The sequence below is a fragment of the Accipiter gentilis genome, chromosome 11 (genome assembly GCF_929443795.1).
Source record: "Accipiter gentilis chromosome 11, bAccGen1.1, whole genome shotgun sequence".
NCBI classification, from domain to species: Eukaryota; Metazoa; Chordata; class Aves; order Accipitriformes; family Accipitridae; genus Astur; species Astur gentilis.
This window is the reverse complement of record NC_064890.1, coordinates 3581671-3601333: the sequence shown is the minus strand read 5'-3', so window position 1 is coordinate 3601333 and position 19663 is coordinate 3581671. Positions and strand designations below refer to the sequence as shown.

The following is a 19663-nucleotide window of genomic DNA, read 5'->3' as shown; positions in this document are numbered from 1 at the left end:
CTTTTAACAGCCAGAAAGAAACCCTGCATCAGTACTGCTGCAAGCCCAACAAAACGCTCTGCTGAAGCAAGTCTGTTTGTTGGGAGCCCATTTTTACAATACGAACACCTCTCCCAACAGTAATCCCACGGGGTACTCCTTGCTTAAGGCTACTCCAAGGTTGTTCAAGGCTATTTGTAGAGTAGGAGAAGTTTGAGTGGCAGGGGGAAAAACACTGCTGACTAGCCTGAGGTATAAAAAGAAGGCTTCTAGGACTGTGCTGTGGTAGGGAAACACTGGTTATAGATCAACATAGAGCGAGGAAGATGCCATGCACAGAGCTTGAAGGATCCTGACGTGGTGATGAGCCCCATCACTTCACTCCAGCTGAGCTTTGTCATGGAGAGGAACAGCAGGCCTGGCACAAAGTGCAAAATCTTGCTGCCAGGTAGAAATGCAGTCAAGATCCCAGGGCTACGTGCTCCCCCTCCCACTGAACTGGGACCATTACAGCATGTAATTGAACCTTTTTCTTCCTCCTATATGAGGAGCTCTCCCTCACCTTTCCAGCTCCCACAGCATCTAGTAAAAACATCCCCCACATCCCAGCCTGGTGGCTAGCCTTCTGCTTCATCCCACTGGCTCTCAGTTAATCAGTCTGTCTCCAGCTTGCCTGCATACTCATTAATCCCAGGCCTCCCATGCCTCAGCTCAGGCACCTACTCAGGTTTCCTCTCTAGGTTGCAGGAGGAAGAAACCAGCCCCAGGAGGAAGGGTTGGAGCCAGCAGAAGAGGCTGCGAAGCAGAATCATGAATTAATGGGAAGTTTTCCAGCTGCTCTCACTCCTCACCACCACAGCTCTTGCTGGGGACATGATCTCTCTGACACCGTCATCTCCTAGAAATTATTCTGGCCTAGCTACAACCTCTGAGAAGATGTCTGTTTTGCTCTAACACCAGCTGTAGGCTGTTCCTCAGTGGGTGCCTGCCAAAGCCACCTAGCTGTAACCTTTACGTCTTGGACAGGACAAAAGTGAATGCTTGGAAAGATCTAAATTCCATCCACAAAGTCCTCTCATGCTATTTTAGGATGGGCTCTAGAGAGATAACAATGTCCACAATGAGAAACAAAACCAAACCTATGCTCATCTGTCCAGGTAATACACTTTCAAGATGACCATTCCTGTAGCATGACATTGATGACTTGTAGAGCATCTTCAGTGGCCAAGGAACAACGTAGCCCCCACGTAAGTTGAGGATGCAGCAGTAACTAGTTTTCCCATCTATTTCAGGATACAAGGCCCAAGTCACTTATAAAATCTGCATGGGTCAGAGGTTTGGTATTGGTACGGGGCATGTTCAACTGAGAAAACAAACTACCAAATTCACATGCTAATCTATGCACTAAAAGTTGTTGCCTTTTGCCCCAGACTACTGCCCCAAATCCTCCCAGCAAAATTTGCTCACCAGTTCTCACAATTTCCTTCCTGTTACAGCAGATCAATAAATACATGCATTATATTTCATTTCGGTTTCCAACAGTGGCCCTTTTCCTCCAAGCCCTGCAGTCAGATGAGTCCATTCAAGGAGTATCAGACTCGAATCAAAGAACCCCATCCCAATCCCCAGTGCAGGTCCGTCCTCAAAGCTCGCAGAACAGCCCGACTCCATGGGTGGGATTCCCCTCACCAAACATTCGATGTGCACACCTGAGTTAGACATTACAGCATGCTTTCACAGTCAATACAGAGAAGAAACACTTTTAGAATGTGATTCATGTGAGCTGCTTTTGATACCTGCTTTGATATTAGGATGAGACGTTTTATTCAGTGGAAATTCCCATTTCTCTCCATTAAATATAAGGGGATCTAGACTCCTAAAGGTAGGAGTCTAACAAAGTTAGCCCCAGTGTGTTCCTCTCTAAAGGTGGTTTCACCACAGGGAAGGTCTCACAGTCCATGAATCAAACTGCCCTGATCTGTGGGAATCTGTCTCTTGAAGAAGAAAGCCTGCAAGGCTGGAGTATTATTGTGAGCATTTAAAAGAAAAACAAGCAAATATGTAGATATAGCCTTACTTTACTTCTTGGGCCACTGAGTGTTTCTGAAGGAAGCTATTTATACCCTCCAGAAGTCTGAACATGAGCCCTCCATATTACCAAACAACAGTTTGGCCACCTGTTAAGCCTATTAATCATGAATTTGTTCTAAATGGTACTATGGCAGATCCCAGTTTTCCCCATAAAAGACTTAGAGACCACCTGTAGCAGTCCGGGAGTTCCTGTTTCGCAAAACTTGACTGTGGTAGTGTCTTCCCTAATGCAAGTTTGCCCTGGCCAAATATAAGTGTCTACCTCAGGATGAGATGAATTGTACCCTGAATTTCAATTGCTATATTTGACCATCTCTCCACTCACTGTACAAAAAGTCTAGTGTGATTTTCCATATGTAAGTGCCTACATTAGATACCAGCAACCCTTCAGATATACTCCACTTCTTTACTGCAGACCTTCTCCAATATAGTTACTTGTGGATCTTCCTCATGTCTCTTTCTTTTCCTTGGAAAAGAGCTTACCTCTGAGTTTTAGTCAATGTTTTTTAACCATTGCTCATGCCTTTTAGTTCTTCTCTATTTTTTCAAATATTTAACTCTGTCATCGTACAAAAGATAGCTGAACTAGATCAAAAACATGTTGACACCAATGTGTGTCATTGTCACTGTTCCTTCCCTTAGAAATAATCTCAGTGTTGCAGTGGTTGATTTACTCCCATGGTCCCTTCTCAGATCTAGGCCACTTCACTTCGCAAGAAAGGGTTTGTTCAGCAATTTACTCAAGGTCACACAATAAATTGTTGGCAGAAACAGGAAGAGAACCTGGGACAGCTACCTGTCAATTATCCTGACCATCAAAGTGACATTCATGTGAAACATGGGGATACATTTTGTACCAACCCGAGCAACAGAGATGTTGTGCCATGCTGGAGGAGGCATTTCCCAGCCCAGCTGTCCCCCTGTTAAGTTCCAGATGCAAAGTCCATCCTTGAGCACTGGCCACCATCACAGGTGACCTTCTGTATTTGGTTCCCAGCCCAGACTCTGTCAAAGCATTGCCTCAGTGTTGGCAGTTGAACGAGATATCTGTAACTTGCCCCTAATACTGATGCTCATTAACAGGCTTCAATGCGATCATCTTCCCATGTTTCCAGCAGCATCTCTTGTTTGATCAGCGTCCTCAAAAAGGGATTATTTTTTTCTCTATGGCTTCACTTAAGCTGTCCCAAGCTGCAGGAGCAGGGGAGTCTTCCCAATTAGTAAGACCTGACCAGATGTTCATCCTCCCTGATCCCCAGGGGTTGATTATTGCTCACCTGACTTTGAGTGCTCTCTCTCTAGGATTGGCTTTGTCCATCTCTGACTAACCATATGTTTAATTATATTCATGAAAATGACAGGGAACATATATTGCCTTGTTCAAAAGCTTTGGTATTCACATAGAGAAAATCTCTCCCTTCATTATTGCTCCTCTTGGAGTGTCTTAATGTGCTTTACAACGAATCAAGAGCCACGGTATATTTGCATGGCTGAAAAGGATTATTACCTCTATTTTCCAGACGACAAACTTTGGCACAGAGAAGTTAAGTAGCCAGTATGAGGTCTCCCTGCAGCAGTCACAAATGAGACCCAAAATGGTCACCATAAACTCTATTTTCTAAAAGTACCCAGAAAACTCTCTTTTCAAAGAGCCATGCAGCGTGTCTCCATCAACCTCTATGAGTCTCACTGCATTGAAATAAATAAATATGTGACAGAAACAGCTTTGGGAGGGCAACAGAGAGGTGAAAGAAAGTTGATCACAGGGAATGAGAAACATTGATCATCTGTATGTCTGATGTCAGTGGTTAGCTTTAGTTGTGTTTCCACCCACAGCTCGGTACAACTCAGATGAGTTTGCTGATGTGCTGTTTATCAAGCAACAGCACTGAGGAATGCAAATTACTGAGAGGAAAGTAAAGAAGGAGTGAATAAATCAATGGTGAGAGGAGGAGAAGCTCCCTCTGATGTAATCACTAGGCCCATTTTTCACAGGTTCCAGGAAGGATATGCAGGAGCATACTAAGTTGTATAGATGTCAAAACCTCAAAGTCCAGTCACAGTACTGTCCATATCATGGTTGTTTTTTTTTTTTTGTCTTACATAAAGGCAAATTCTAGCCACCAGCATGTTAGTAATTGCTGGGGACTGTGCTAAATTTAACAAAGTATTGCACATAGGAAACACGTTACATATATGAACTTACATGAGCATCTAGGGTTCATACAGATCATACAAAAACAGAAGAGAGGCAAACTTTTCTAAAGGGTCTTGATTATGAAAGGTTTCTCACTGCCCATAAAGGTCTCCAGGTTACTCTTCTGCTCTTCTACTTCTCCAAATTACTCTTGATTGGGATATTATAACAAGAAGGGGCCCTGATGTTTATGGGATCTACAGAAGGCAAATAGGGATGCACCCCTGGGTGATCTCTGCCAGCTCTTCAGCATTGGCATGCTCTCTCAACCCACCCAGAGAGGGAAGGCTGAGGATTAAGCACCACTTACCATCACCTTGTGCCGTCCGATGAGGTTTGGGGACTCACACAGTAGCTGCGCATCTGATACGGTCACTGCACAGGGCTTCTCACCAACCAAAACCGTATAGTTCAGCTTGGCATTCCCTCCTGCCACTGGTGGGATCAGGTTCTTGCCCTAGATAGAAAGGAATATCACCACCCCCCAAAAAAAACCCATGTTAGGAAAGAGTGTGCCTTCCATCTCTAGCTTGCTCCTGTGACACAAGATTTAACATTGCACTTGACATTTGTGGTTCACTATTAGCTAACACAGAGAAAAGCCAATTTAGAAAGTCATGCAGAGGACAGCGTGGATGGCTACAGACTGTCATCAGTCAAACCAGTCTGTTCTGTTCCTCTCTTTCTGGAACTAAATGAGAAATGTTGCATATAAGTCTTGTACAAGCAGATCCTCACAAAACTTATTCAGGCCAAACATGCGAAAAGGTATTCTGCAGGCACAATCATTTCTTTGCATGTTCACCACTTAAAAGTGCTGATATGGAAATGCTCAATCACAAAATTCCTTCTCTGTATTGCCGTCCAGATTACAGAAATGACAAAGGACTGCTGTCGGATTTAACCAGGGGTGAGAGGAAGCTCTTGAAAACCCAAGAAATACAGTTGGGTATTTAATTGCCAGCCCTGTTGCAGTGGTAGAAAACGTTCTTACAGGTGAACAGCAGTGGGTACAAATTTAGGCTGCACATAGGTAGCTGCAGCAGGAGTTTACATTTTGTAGTTATGGGTATTGGCAGATGCTGAGCAGTGATTTGTGCTTGCAGTTGGTGACTCTGATATGATAAGATATGGTAGGTGCAACGAGTGAAGGAAATATCTGGGATGCAATTGGGATGCCACTGTGATTTGTGGGGTGCTGGCAGACACAAAGAGGCAATGGGTGGCAAGTGTTTGTCCTTCCTCATCCAGTCCTTGGTCCCCATCTCACCTTCAGTATGATGGGACTTCCTGGCTTCAGCTCTAGGATCCCCGAGGGATTGAAAACCTCAAAGATTGGGTTTGGGTAGTACGTGAAGTTGGTTTTGTTGAGAATCAGCAGAGACTGCACGTTGTCAAGAATGAAGCCGAACTCCTCTGGACGCTCGGCGAGCTCAGACTGGTGATTGGGGTCAACAGCCAGTGCTGGAGCCTGGCAGGTCATCTCTGTGCTGTTCTGCACCTCGCAGTTCTGGAAAAAGAAACCCAACGCAAGGAGAGTTTATGGAAAATGCCCCCAGCCCTCTGGGTGGGCAGATGATACCTCCCAGTGAAATGCTAGCCTACCTACTGCCAGAGGACAGGGAGGAGCAGACTTTCTTGGTCATCGTGAGACAGGCTGGTGCTCCACTGCTTCAAAACACACCCCATCCCCATCACACAATCAAGGCTGGGAAGGGATTAGGAAAGCTTTTCTGGGGCAGGTGTGTGGAGCAGTTTGCACTGCAATTGGGCATCCTGTGCTTCTTCCCCAAGGTGGCTCGGCCTCTGGGGTTGCCAGAATCGGCATCTTCCCCTAACCTATTTCCTTCTGGAAAAAGAAATTTCTTCCTCTTTTTTTGTACAGCAGAGACTAGTCAAAGCCTCACTACCACCCTGCAATAAGCTCTCACATTCTGGGAAATCACTCCAAAAATGTATGTCCGGTGCATGCTTAGCTGTGCCCAGGATTCCTGTTTGACCATCAGGTTACCTGGAATGAAGCCCAGCAAGCTGGTGTGGTGAAGACAGCTGGGTAGGACTCAGGAAACCCTGAAGTTGACTTCCAGCCCTGTCAAAACCCTGCTTCTTTTGTGTATTTGAGAAATGGGTAATAGATTGTGAAAGGCATTTTATCCTGACTCCCGTTTTAAACAACTAAGAATTAGATATCTGGGTGTCCTTCAGGATTTGAGCCTTCATCCTTCTGTGTTGTGGTTGCTAGCACAATGCATCCTGGTCTCACCAGGAACCAACAGGCTCTGTGGGGAAACGGCACCAGCTCTGTGGGATCCCAGCTGTGCTTGGTATGAGAATCTTCTCCAAACTAGTCCGATATTTCCAGCATTGACAGCAAACTCATTATCACAGCTAGCGTAGCTCAAGTCTTAATATTGCTTTGGCTCAAATCAATAGAGAGGTAAGTGACCTGGACCAGCCAGTTTTATATTGTAAAGTCAGATGTTTTTTGCTGTAACAGCTCTTACAAGGAAGAAAAGGCACCAGAGTACTTCCCAGCACAAAACTGATGGGCAGTTCTACGTGAGCATGTTTGAGATGATGAATAGGAGTCATCATCTGTACAACGGCATGATTGTTTGAGACCACTGTGTCAGACAAGAGCTGGAGTCTGCTGGAAGAATAAGATGAAGTTACACAGGCTTCTAATTCTGCAGGAAAGCTAGGTGAGTGTTTGGCTGTGCTGTACTAAGAAATACAACATACCACCAAACCATACCTATGAATATGCATAATCAGTCAGACCAGGGCTTTCCCAGAGCTCATGAAGGACTGGAAGATTGCCAGTCAAGATCCACATCAGACTAAGAAACTAATCTCAACAGCTATTTCCTGAATCTGGTGAGCTGTGAGAGGTGACAAAATTGCTTTGGATTTGGCTTTATGAAGGGAGCTATCAGTTCATGGCAGAGCTGGGATAAGACCAAAATTTAGGTGTCTCAGTCTGAAAATTGCAGATGCAAATTAATCTACCCCATATTCCTGCATTTTGTTTTCGGATATACCACAGTTTCACCACTGCTCATGTGGCAGTAGATTATTTTAATGTCCACAAAGTGTTTTGAGTGGAAAGCCCATGGATTAATCTTAAAACCTGAGAAATGCAGAGGATCTGGACTTTCTGCCCCCACACCAATTAGTCCCTCTGTATTTTTTCCTTTTGGAGCTGCTTCTTCTGGGATGCTTTTTCACGTGTTGTCCCAAGAAGTGCCCATACACAGACAACACCTTTTCAGACGCTGTTGCATGGCCCCATCGTCCTCAGCAGCTACTGGCAATTGGCTCTTTCCAAGTGAACTGTCCTCCCAGACCGTGGTAAAGCTCTGCTGGTCTCTACAGAGCTGCGTCTGACCCCTCAGTGGTCACCGAGAGTTGAATTAGGCTGTAAATCTGGCTGGTTAAACCTGGATACACTCTTGCAGGATCCCAAATAGTCCAGGGAGTGCACACAGTAGTACCAAAGAGTATTATCCACAGTCCCTTCTGATACCAGCACGCTCAGCTAATAACCTGAATTTGGGTCTACTTATGCATGGGCATGGCTGATAAATAATGTAGGTCGTACATGGGCCAAGAGAGAGGACAGATATCCCTGAGCCAACAGAAGAAACAACCTTTTGTGATGCCTCTCTCTGGTCCCTCTTTGGTCCAGTGCTCCTTCACGGAGAGAGGATGGGGTGATCTTTCTGAAAGCAAGTCATCCCCTCTTTTCTGGATGCAATAGGAGATTTCAACCTCCAGAGCTGGTAGCCAGACCCTATCACGACCTCGGACATGTACCCTCCTGTGATCCCCAGCTCAGCAGCCATACTCACGTTGACGTGTTCCTTTCCACCGTGCTTTGCCCGGATCTGAGGGTTTTGGATCAGGTCTAGGTGAGTTCCCCACACTGCAATGGGTGTGTTGCCACTAGAGAAGAAGAAATGAAAGAAGTACATGAACCCAGCTATAGATATCAGGACTGACTGCACCAGCAGTGGGTGATCTGTATTCCTAAATGTTGATTGCAAAGTGTCTGACCACATCTCACAGTCCCATAGGAAGGGAAAACAAAGCAAAACAAATACATTTTCCTTCATTCATAAGGTGAGAAAGAAGTAAACCCACATCCTTGCTAAAACTGTCACATCAAGCAGCATTCTGGGTGTTTTTCATTGTTAAGATGCAGCGATCACAAGCTTCAGTAATAAGAAAAGTGGGAAATTTAACAGGGGCTCTTCAGAATGGTCCATAGACTATATCTCTTATATCACTTAAAGGAAGGGAGCCCCCAAAAATCCTCATAGATACTGTCCTGTGCAATCAGCTCTTGAGGATTCAGTGCTACCTTGGTCAAGGGCTGTAGTCCTATCTTGCATATTAAACCTGCTATAAAAACATCAGCCTGAATAAGATATCACCTTAGTGAACCCACTTCAGTGCTGCCAGGAGCCTGCAGCATCTAGTAGAAACAGAGACAAAGTCTTCAGCCTTGGTGTGCACAAGCCATTTGCTCGGTTTCTATTTGGTGATCCAGGCAGACAAGCTCTGCCACGTGTGCGAGATCCAACATATGACAGAATAGAGATTTCCAGTCGCAGTGCCCCTTTGCTCAGGCAAGGACTGGTTTCCTGAGAAAGACGATTCATACGAGCCATGGCGCTGCATTTGGTAGATTTTCTTGCTTTTATAACATTCCTCAGCCCAGCTTAAGATGGGGAGATGTAGACAGAAGCCTTCTCACTCCCTGCAGTAAGTGTCACCAGAAGGAAACAGCTTTCCAAAACACCCTTCTTTCCTTTCCCTTGCCTCCTGCAGCTGCAGCCAGCAGCACTGTTTGTGGGACTTTGGGGAGCGGAGGGGAGGGAGGAAGGAAACTGCAAAGGAGCATTCCCAGGCTTCAGGAGGAGCTGATGCATGGCTTTGAATGTTGTGTTGAGGGGAAGGATTCACCATAGACAGCTTTGGCCATCCCAAATCAAAACAGCGTTGCTCTACCGGGGTGAGCTCTCCCTTTGCAGAACCGTGGCGGAGGCAATGGGATGCAAGGGCTGAAAGGGGAAGAGTTATCTGAGAAAGAAAAACCCCTCAGCTGTCAGGGCTCACGCAGCCAGGGCAGGATGAGGAAATGTCATCAACAGACGGTCACATCTCTGAGGGTTTCCCGGCGTGAGGAGTGCTCTCATCGGGTTCGGCACCTGCCTCCATAACTCGCCTTGGGAACTGTCCAGGCTACAATTTATTTCCTGGAGTGCTCTGGCTGAGAATGGGAGGCCATGTGGAAATCGGTGGGATTAGGAAAAGAAAGTTCAAAATCCCTTTCCTGCCTCCAGGTAAACCTACACGTACATGAAAGGTGAAAGAAGTGCCTTATAAATGAGAAAACACCAGAGGATAAACACAGTGTAAGGAAGAAGCCTGTGTTGGCCAACAGATCTCCAGTTCTGACCTTTGTTTTCCATGTTCCTCATTTATCTTCCATTATTAATCAGATGGGGCAGGTAGGAATGAAGGCAAATATACATCTCTGCTCAGCAGTGTAGCTGTGGGGTTTCAGTGAGTTGGCCGTGCCAGCTGGGACCATGCTTCAGCCCCTCCAGTTACACCCACACTGATAAACCAAACAGTCAGGACACCAGCTCAACCACCGGCTGGGGGCCGTGGACGCTGATAAGCTGTTAGTAGTACCCCGGGCAATGCCTGGCCATGGTTCAAGGGATAGCAAGGGCCAGGGAGCACTCCCAACAAGCAGGATAGATGAAGCTAAACTTTCTTTGAAGGAGGAAAGATCATTGGTGGTATGGATGAGGGCTGTGCATGCTCGCTGGCTTCAGGACCAAAGAATAGACCGGGATTAAGTACTTACTAGTTTAAACATAGCCTATGTAACCAAGAAGCCTGTAAATTTGAAGTAATGAGCCATGAGTTCTGCCAAAGAGCACTGCCACAACAATATCTTTGGGCAGGTGCTCCTGTGACACTTGTCTGACAGGTTCCTTATGGTCTTTCATTCAAGCGATGCCTGTACAGACTGATCCACGGTTAGGACAACATTTGACCTTGAGTTTTGCAGAGTACCTCAAGATCTTGCTCTCTGAAACCATCAGCTGAGATGGGAAATTTCTAATGGGAAATTTTATGGGGCAAAACTACATTTTGCCATTTCCATAAAATCTGCTTGGATGGTTGAGTTCTCTTGAACGCACAGGGGATCTCTTCTGAAGTCATACATCCACTTACAAGAGACCTCCCCCTCCCTGCCTTATAGAAAAAATACCCTCGCCTCAAAATTCAGCTTCACATGAAGTATTGCTGATATCACCTAGGGAGAGCTGGCTCACTAGAAACCAGAAAAGAAGGATATAAACCAAGTTGTTCTTTCTCCACTGTCCTGGTTCTTCTGGATTTTTGGCTGTGAGCCTTTATAAATTTTATTATCATTTATTATTATTATTATGAATCTCTGCCGATTCAAACTAGAAGGCATTTTGTATCTTTACTCAGCTGAAAGTTTTACGTGTTCCAGACATATCAAATGTGTGCGCATATGTACAGATATATGAGTCTGTGTATATATACATAAATACTTTCATTTAATCAAGCAAGTCTGTGCACACAGTTTTAAATCCATGTGTTAAAAAGTCTGTATTTGGTTTGGAAACTGAGCTTGCAGGCTCAGACCGCAGTTATTAAGCACAGCCACAGCACCAGATAGGAGAGGGGCCTTTTCTCTGAAAAATAAAGCCAAAGAAGTCGTATTTACTGAAGACGTGAAATCACCCCCAAAGCCTCTCTGGCTTGCAAATCAAGCAAATAAAATTGTTGCTTGCCTTTGCATGAAAACCACCAGCCATTGCCTTTTGCATCTGCAGGTGAATGCCCAGTCATGGCCACTTCTCGACCAGGTCGGATCAGAGCCCGGAGACATGCTGCTGCCCAGCAAAATAACAGAGGTGCCAAGTCTACTAGCTTTCTTAATTTAATTCTTTATTGTCCCAAAAGCTCTGAGTATAATTTTCTGTCTGCAGACTCAGATAATTGCTGGACGTAACTCAAATCAAACCCAGATCAAAAGTATTAATGGAGCCTCATAAAATTCTAGTTACCTGCCAGCCCAGTATGACTTTTTTTTTTTTTTTTTTTTGGCTATGGGAATAAATTAGCAGTAATCTTTTCTTTATTGTCTTGGAAAATGGCACTTGAGAAGGTTTTAAGCCAGGCTCAGTACATTCATTCACTAATTTTGCAAAGCTGGTTTAGTAGCAATCATCTATCCCTCAAAACAGCTTAGCCCCACAGCCAGGAGTGATGAATCAGAGAAGCACAGTGGATTTGCTGTAATGAATCATACCGCATAACAAATATACTGAGAAACAGCCTCCTCACTTTATCTCCAGATCCACGTGTCTAGACTAACTTATTTCTTGCTTGATTCTCAGGACCGGAGTTGGCTGCGCTTTCATCCAGCTCTGTGTGGGGAGGCTTTACGCCAATGCTTGTCTCCGTTATGACCTGCTGGACGGAGCTCCACAACTAACAATTACAGCGTTTAAAACTGTCCCGGACACCCTGAACCACAGTGATAATCCTGGATATTGCATCTTCTCTCTCTGCACCCTCCTCCAAGGTTATGCACCTTTGGAGTGGTTCAAAAGTGCACAAGAAAGAGGATGAAAGCGGGTAGGTCTGGTTAAAATTAGGCACCTGTTAATGCTCAAGTGGATGCTTTCTGATTTCAGAGACGCTGAAAAGAGCAAAGGGTAGAGGTGGTACCTGAATGATGAGACAGGTAGAGTCCCAGTTGTCCATCCTAGCAGCTACACCCCCTGCAAATAAGCTGGCACCCACTAAACAAGCACCTCTTCCTAATTCCCTTTATGCTGGGAGGTGGGATGGGAGATCCAAGGCAGCAAGCAATGGCATGCAGAGTCTCTGCAACCCCAGCGTGGGCAAAGCTTTGCCGATACACCCGAAGCATCTCCTTGGCTGTTTCTTCATGTCTTGCTGGCAGCTTCAGCAGAGAAACCAAGGAGCAAACGGGCTCTGGAGAACTTCTCCTCTTGCCTCCCAGCCAGACCTGTGGCCAGGCGGAGGAAGGTCCCCGTGCTGCAACTTTCCTGGGGATAACAGGGGAATTCACTGTCCTAGGCTGTCAGTCTTGCACCTTTTAACCAGCATTGAACTCACTTTAATAAGGAAGGGAGTAAAGCGATTTCTCATTTCACTGATAACCTGAACTCTGACTGAAAATAAAACCCCCAAATGGAAAATCCAGACACTAAAGCTTCAGGCCCAATGTGCAAAGATTCAATCCGGCTAAATCGGTAAATTCCCTCACGGTAATTAAAAGCACTAATTGATTTGTGAAAACATCTTCTGGATGGGAGCTGAACCGGAGGGATTTACAAGCCCTGCTCCTAATCCCCAGATACTCCCATCAGTCCAGTTTGACAGGGAAGCAGCGAGCTGCCATGGATGAACGAGGGGAGACTAAGATTTCTTATTTTGTATCTTTTCAAGGAAATACCACTGCATTTAATGACCAATTTCTCTCTTCCCGAGGCCATTTCTGCAGGCTTCTGAGAGCATTTGGGTAGCACTTTGATGCCTTCCACAACCAGGGCAAATGCTCCTCTCAGACACCTTCATGTGAAGCCTCTGAATTCACCAAAGGAGCATCAGTGGGATGAAGAGAAAAAGGGATGCCTAACGAGGAGGAAGGCTGTTTGATAGGGCAGGGACCAGGGCTCCCTTTGTGTTTCATCTCAGGAGACAGCCCTGGGGCTTTCAGGCATGACAGCCAAACAAGCAATGCTTAGTCCGTGAAGGCTGTGGGAAAGGTAGGAATTGCTGCTTTCAAACCCAAAGGAGATTCACTTCGCTAAGCACAGTTATGACATCTACGCCTGTGTTTAGGAGATCAGTGACTGGTCCTGCTGCCATGCAAAGCTGTGGACCCAGCCTGATGGGGCCCGAAACACAGTCATGACCAGAAGCACTAGGAATTGCAGCTTTTAGGGATACAAACGTGTAGTTTAACCAGCCCCAGTGCTCCGTAACATTATTCAGACAGGAGCATCCTAGTGCTGGAGATAAACCCTGGGCTGCAGTAAAGAGGGAGAAAGCTTCAACACCAAGTTGGAGACTTGCTGCACCTACCTTTGTAATTAAAGCACGAAGTCTCCAAGGCAAGCTTCTGGTGAGCGTTGGAAGCTGGATTTTGCTGCATTAAGCCAAGAAGCTTTTCTCTGCTAGTGAAGGAGGGGTGCAGGATCATTTAGGTTAGGACTATGCGAAATTTGTTTGGAGAATGGACCCTGCCCATCCCTCCTGAGACTCTGTGGAAATTTTGTCCTGGGGTACACATGAGCACAGACACAGACTGAGCATCCAAGGTGCTACAAGGAATGCACAAGTTGCTGCTGGCCTTCTGGTCTTCCCAGGAGGCAAGTCTACCGGCCCTCATGGTCTCGGGCTCTCGGAAGAAGCTCTGCACAAACCTATTTCTTAGTGAACACAATGCTTGGAAAGCACTTTTCTGTACCCAGGACTGATATGAACACACCAGTGCTGCATTAGAAAACCATAGGAGGTGGTAGGGGGTGTCCATGGGATGCTTACCTGAAGATGCTCCACTCAGGCTCAATCCTGAGGATGGTTGGATCCTCTACATACTCATACTGCAACTCCTGATGTATCTTGGCCTTGTCCACTCTCACAGACACCTTCACCTTCTCAAATCCTTCATCTGAGGCAGTGGTGTTACAGACAATGTGCTTGGTGGATCTCCTGTGAGCAGAAGCAAGTAAACATCAACCAGGCACTACCAGCAGCAAACCAAACAGTGCCAAAAAGAGCCCAGCTACTTACTCCTATGTCCTGTGACCTTAACCTATGCTCTGTGAAGTGGTGAAACTCACTGCTACAGGAATATGCTGTGAACAGTGTGACACATTTATGTGAGGAAGTAACATTGCCTTTTCGCTAGTTTAAATAAAACCACAAGAGTCGTCATTTCTCAGGTCTCAGAGTGAAAACTGAACCCCAAGAGAAGTCCAAAACAGACCTCTCTCCAGAAGTATTTCTGTGTGATTAAATACTTGATGGATGTTTCCTTCCTGCCTGCAGACATATGCAGCAGCAGCTCATAAAAAGGGGTGTTTGCACCTCAGCTTTCCAGTCTGGGATAATAAAGTTTACTTTGCATTAGGACTGTAAGCCTTGTTTAAGTGCAGCTTGCAGTGTGCCTGGGACCTTTGCATGGGAGGTGCTAATGTAGTGGGAATCATTTTGTGATTATACTCAAAGAGTATTCTGCATAAACCTTTCATTTTGGGCAGGTCTCAAAACCAGCTCCAGGTTGGAATTTTCCAGTGGCCCTTACCTTCCATAAACAGCCAAAAAGCCAGGCTCCAAGCACCCTCAGCCTCCTTTTATATCCCTAGAAAGGATAAAGCAGGGTGCATCCTTCCCTTGCAGCATGGCACTCGCCTTCACCGACTGTGCCCTCCAAATTCCCCTGAAAGACCACGCTCAATCCTTCCTGAAACTCCCCAATCTCTTCAGTAAGCATCCTCAAGCAGCTGTGGTTCCCACTTGGCCTTTTAAATCACAAGCTGTGACTTCACCCTCCTGAATTATAGATGCTGAAACACAGCACAGTCATGACAGGCGGCTAAACAGGTTCCCCAGAGGCAGGAGAGGGAAGGGCATTGCCCCAGGACAGCGGTCCCAGGTCTCCTCTGAATGAGCCCTTCTTCTGCCAAGGACAGGCTGGGAGAAATGTGCCAACTTCATCTTCAGCCTCCACTGGTACTGGCAGCAAAATGTGTTGCACTGGGTAGTTTGGAGCTGCGGGAGCCCCTGGGAACAGGATTCAGGCTCATTCTCACAGGGATCATGGAACATTCAGCAGGTAACACTGACATTAAGCTTCTCTGAACTGCAATTGAACAGGAGCCAACCCAGAGCGAAAATGTTACAAATCATCCATTTCTTAGCACTGCAGGACTACTCTGGGATAAAAGGGAGGTGTTTTAATACTTAGGCCCAATGTTGTCAGATCTTCTTTGTCACCTCTGTTAAAGCAGGGACATGAAAATGAATCTTTTAAACGACGTACTCCCAGAGCAAGTAGCAAAGCATAGGACCGTGGAGAATCATAGTGAGATTTGACAAGGGGCCATGGAAAAAAGAACATCAAATACCAATCAAAACAATGAAATAAATCCTATGCTCCCACCCCAAAACACACACAGTAAGGTTGCGCGTGGTGCAGAATACAAAAGTCCCATTGCTGAACAGACATGGCCACAGGCAAAAGAGGCACTTGAGGGAGCAGGTCTCTGGGCTGCAGAAGAAGTCTTTTGACTATAATTGCTCACATCTTTCAGACTCAGGCACGTACAGTAGGAAGGACTCATCTGTACCTGTAGAAGAGGCAGGGTTGTCGCCCAAAGGTCACGATGACATTGCTGCCCGCATTGAGGTTGTTGCCCGTAATTGTCACCTGGGTGCCACCCGACACTGGTCCCCGCTTCGGCTTGAGATCAGAGAGTGTCAGAGTCTGTGAAGGCAAAGGGTTGTGTTGAAAACACAGCAGAGGAGCATAGGCACCTTCCCTCTCTCCTTTTAGTGATGGAGAGAGGTAGGCAACCCCAGGGGTTAATCATATGTTAGCTGGACTTGAGAAGATGACCATATCCTCTGGCCAACAGAGGAGCCTAGGATGACACCGGTCCTATCACAGACACCCTGCTTGAATGTCAAGTTTGGTGGGATGAGTTCAGACCTAACCCCCAACCTCTGCAAGATAAACCAGGTCTTGAATTGGCTGATTGGATCTTAAGGGGGACTCCCCACCTCCAAATTACGGAGTTCGCAAGTGATGAAAATGAGCGAGTCTTGAAAAGATTACTCTAAACCCTATTGATCTGAGAAAGGAACAGAACCTGCTGTATAGCTCCAGAGACATGCCCCAAAACTCCCCCTGTGCTCATGGGCTTTTTCCCTGGGAAGGAGGAGAGCTGTGGTTGAGCAGAGCATCTGAGCTCATGTCTTGCCTCTTCCACATGCCCACCGCATGACCCCAAATCTTTCTCTTTTTCTTATCAGACTTGGGTGCTGAGAGAGTCTAGTACTGCGGGAGTGTCCTGCACCGATACAGCACGGCGGTGCTCATGTTGAGATGTACTCTGAAATACTACAAGAAGGAGCACTGTCCAGATGAGCACCTTTTACTTTTTTTCTGCTGATTTTCTGAGCCTCTTTTCCAAACATAACATGGTGCTGTGTTAATATATCTAAAAGGGACACAATTCCTTTAGGGGCCACAAATCTCAAACCTCTTTTTCTTACCCTCCTGCTCTCCCTTCTTCCCAAAATCAAGATAAAATACCTGTACTCTGAAGGCACAGATCACCCTGTTACCACAATGCAGAGAGGAGACATCCATTTTCAGGGAGAAATTTGGAGTTACAGTTTATTCTTTCATTTGCATTTTAATAGAAAAACTTTCCTTTCAGTCCCAAGTGAAAAGCTACTATATGCATTTAAATGAAGATTATTTTTTTCCCCCTCTTTAAGAACGATGACACAAATGCTTGAAGCTCTCCTCAGCTCCTCTGAACGAGCAGGTACATCACAGTCACCTTATTGAGCTTTGGAGACCATTAATCCATGTTTATAAAACTACCTGACACACATCACAGCTCCCTGGTTCACACACACAGAGCCCTCTCTGTCCCTGTCCCCCCTCTGGCTAATCATTTTGAAAAACTGCGGCAAGGTTTCCACTTTGCTTTTGTTCAAAATGCAGCTACCGCTCGGAGGAAGGGCTGAACATGAAAATCAGATATATAGCTCTGTAGCAAAATATATTGTCAGAGCTGGATGCTTCTTGTGTTTAAACTTGACTGGTTTTGGCATGATGGTTTGGAAACTGTTTTTATACTTTTTCTGGGAATATTCTCTAACAGCTATTATTGGGATAAAAGATGCAGGAAGAGTATGTGGATGCAAAAGATGCACCTCAGTGTTAGTGCTCCTCTGTTTTTAGGGTACCACCTCAAGCTCTGATGGCAGCTCTTCTTTAATCCCTTATTGATGGCCACCCCCACCAGTGCAAACTACTGCTGACCACGACGGCTGCTGCTGGGAGGTGACCTCCCACCTGGGAGAACATGGGTTGAGAATGGCCAACTCGGTGCACACAGCCTACACAACAGCGCTGCAATAGTATCTGCTTTACAAACCACAGAGGAATATTTGAATTAAAGACCCAGAGCCCTTGTCCCACCCCTGGGTGGGTTTCATGCCCTCTCCACAGAGGTAAATAAACTGGCCGTGGCCTTTTGAGGATCCTTGCAGACCAGAACTACATCAGCAACGCTCCTTGGCAAAGCGTTGCTGTGTCTCGTGCCGATCTTACAAAAGGGTTTGTGGCTAAGCTTTCAAAGTTGCGATAAACCATTAATTATTCACAGTGGCCTTCATAAATATTGCACAGCATGTTTGCAGTAAAACTCAGCCTCTAGACTATTTACTATTTCCTTGCTGGTGAAAGGTGATGGAAAACGCAACAGGATCTAGTGGATCCGTAACAGGCTGAAGTGGACAGTGACAATGAGGGAAAGAGGACAGTAAATCTTCTGTACTTTCCTAGGAGCTTGCCTACTTTCCTCTGCTCCCCAACCCTTTACTTTCCTCCAGTACCTCTTCCACATAGGCTGTGCACAGAGAAGCTGCCATCAGAGCTGTGCCTAAACTGACCTCACGGCACACGTCAAGATCTTGATTCCCACTTAATTCCTCCTGGGAACAAGGGCAGAGCAAAATGTGACTCACACACAGCTTGTGTGCCTGGGTTTCCTTTCTGTAGGTTCAACAGTAGCAGCAGGAGGGGAAAGATGGAAGGGAGACCTGTTGCAAATGCTCTCCTGGGACAAGGATTTTAGAGGCAGACCCAGAAGAAGTGCAATCAGAGTAGCCCACATCACCTGCACTGAGCCATAACATTCTCATCCAAAGCCAGAATAAAAGCAAAATTGCTTCAGCATCCCAATTGAAAAGGGAAGGGAAGGGTTTTTTTGATTGAAAGACCATGGCAATAATCATAGCAACAAAATGAATAACTTAAAAAAAAAATAAATTATTTTCATTTAGATCACCATAAATTTAATTTTAGCCTGCAACCAAATGCTTTGTTTCCCTTTTGGCTTATTGTACTCTAATGCAATTTGCGTTTTTGATCACAGATGAGTATAAAACAAACTAATGGCATTTTGAATTTAAAAGTTCTGGTTAGAAATGTGGAGAAGAACTGTTCTAGCATCTATAAACTAAGCTACCTCTTTTTTAAAACACTGAAGTTAAGTACTCTGTTGAGTTCAAAATATCATGTCTTCCAATTCTTGCAGGAGTGGGGAAGGCTGAACCTGTCGGCCAATTTTGACCCTCTTTTGCTCCAAACCTTTTGAAAAGCAGTTTTCCAGAGGATTTGCTATGCGTGAGAAAGCGACATTTATCTCTCATGCGATGCCCTTCCTTGGTTTTCAAACATCTTCCTTCCCTTAAAGCTGCCACCCACCGTTGCAGGATGCCAAGGCATGTTGTGATGCCTGCAATAACATTTCTACCCTCCTGGCAGAAGGATCGGAGGAAGCCAAGCCACGCCAACAAACACAGCTCCTGCTATGAAAGCAAGGGACACGGGAGAGGGCATATGATGGGCTGGGTGGAGAAGGTCTGTATTTTTTTTTTGTCTAGCACAAAGGTATCGAGGTATTCAGCAGAGAAAACCCTGTTGACTTCAGCTGATGCACGGCTGGGATAGCTGGCAGCCGGAAAGCCAGCAAGAGGAGGGAAAAGCTGTCACGGACGGACACGGATGATCAAAATCGGACAGTAATTCCAAGAGTAGCAAAGGTGACACGCTGAAGTGTAATGTCCTGGAAAGAGCCCTTCTGTCTGCCTAGTGGGGGCTATCTCTCAAGGTGTTTCTCTACCCCCACCACGGTAGCACCTGAGTGACATCAGAAAATACAGAGAATAGACAAATTTCTGTAGCTCAAGGGGGAAATCTAAGATATTTGCATTTATTACCAGTTCCCCTTACCATAAAAAAATGCTTGGGCATGTGAATAATTTCAGAAAAGACCCATTCTCTTGCAGGGGTCTAGAGTTTTGATGGGAACAGAGACCCTCTCATCTCAAACCTGCACAGATCTGCGCAGATCAAGGTCAGGCGATGCTTGCATGTCCCCAGCAAGGGGCCTTAGAGGAATAAGCATGTCTCTTGGACAATGAGCATCATCAGAAAGGAGCAAAACACCAAGCTGAGCGTACAACATGTGTTTGGCTCTGCTTCCCTCTTCCATGAGG

The 19663-nt window shown here is 45.7% G+C and overlaps 1 protein-coding gene across 1 annotated transcript in view; it reads right to left on the bottom strand.

The window, feature by feature from the left end:
- Window positions 1-19663, bottom strand: part of PLXNA4 (plexin A4) — a 452832-nt gene that overhangs the window by 53594 nt on the left and 379575 nt on the right. Inside the window, exons 15-19 of the mRNA XM_049814131.1 lie at window positions 15712-15848; window positions 13904-14071; window positions 8119-8212; window positions 5538-5777; window positions 4578-4724 (exon numbers count right to left, since the gene is read on the bottom strand). Coding sequence (XP_049670088.1) covers window positions 4578-4724; window positions 5538-5777; window positions 8119-8212; window positions 13904-14071; window positions 15712-15848 — 786 coding nt within the window. The remainder of the gene's footprint in view (window positions 1-4577; window positions 4725-5537; window positions 5778-8118; window positions 8213-13903; window positions 14072-15711; window positions 15849-19663) is intronic.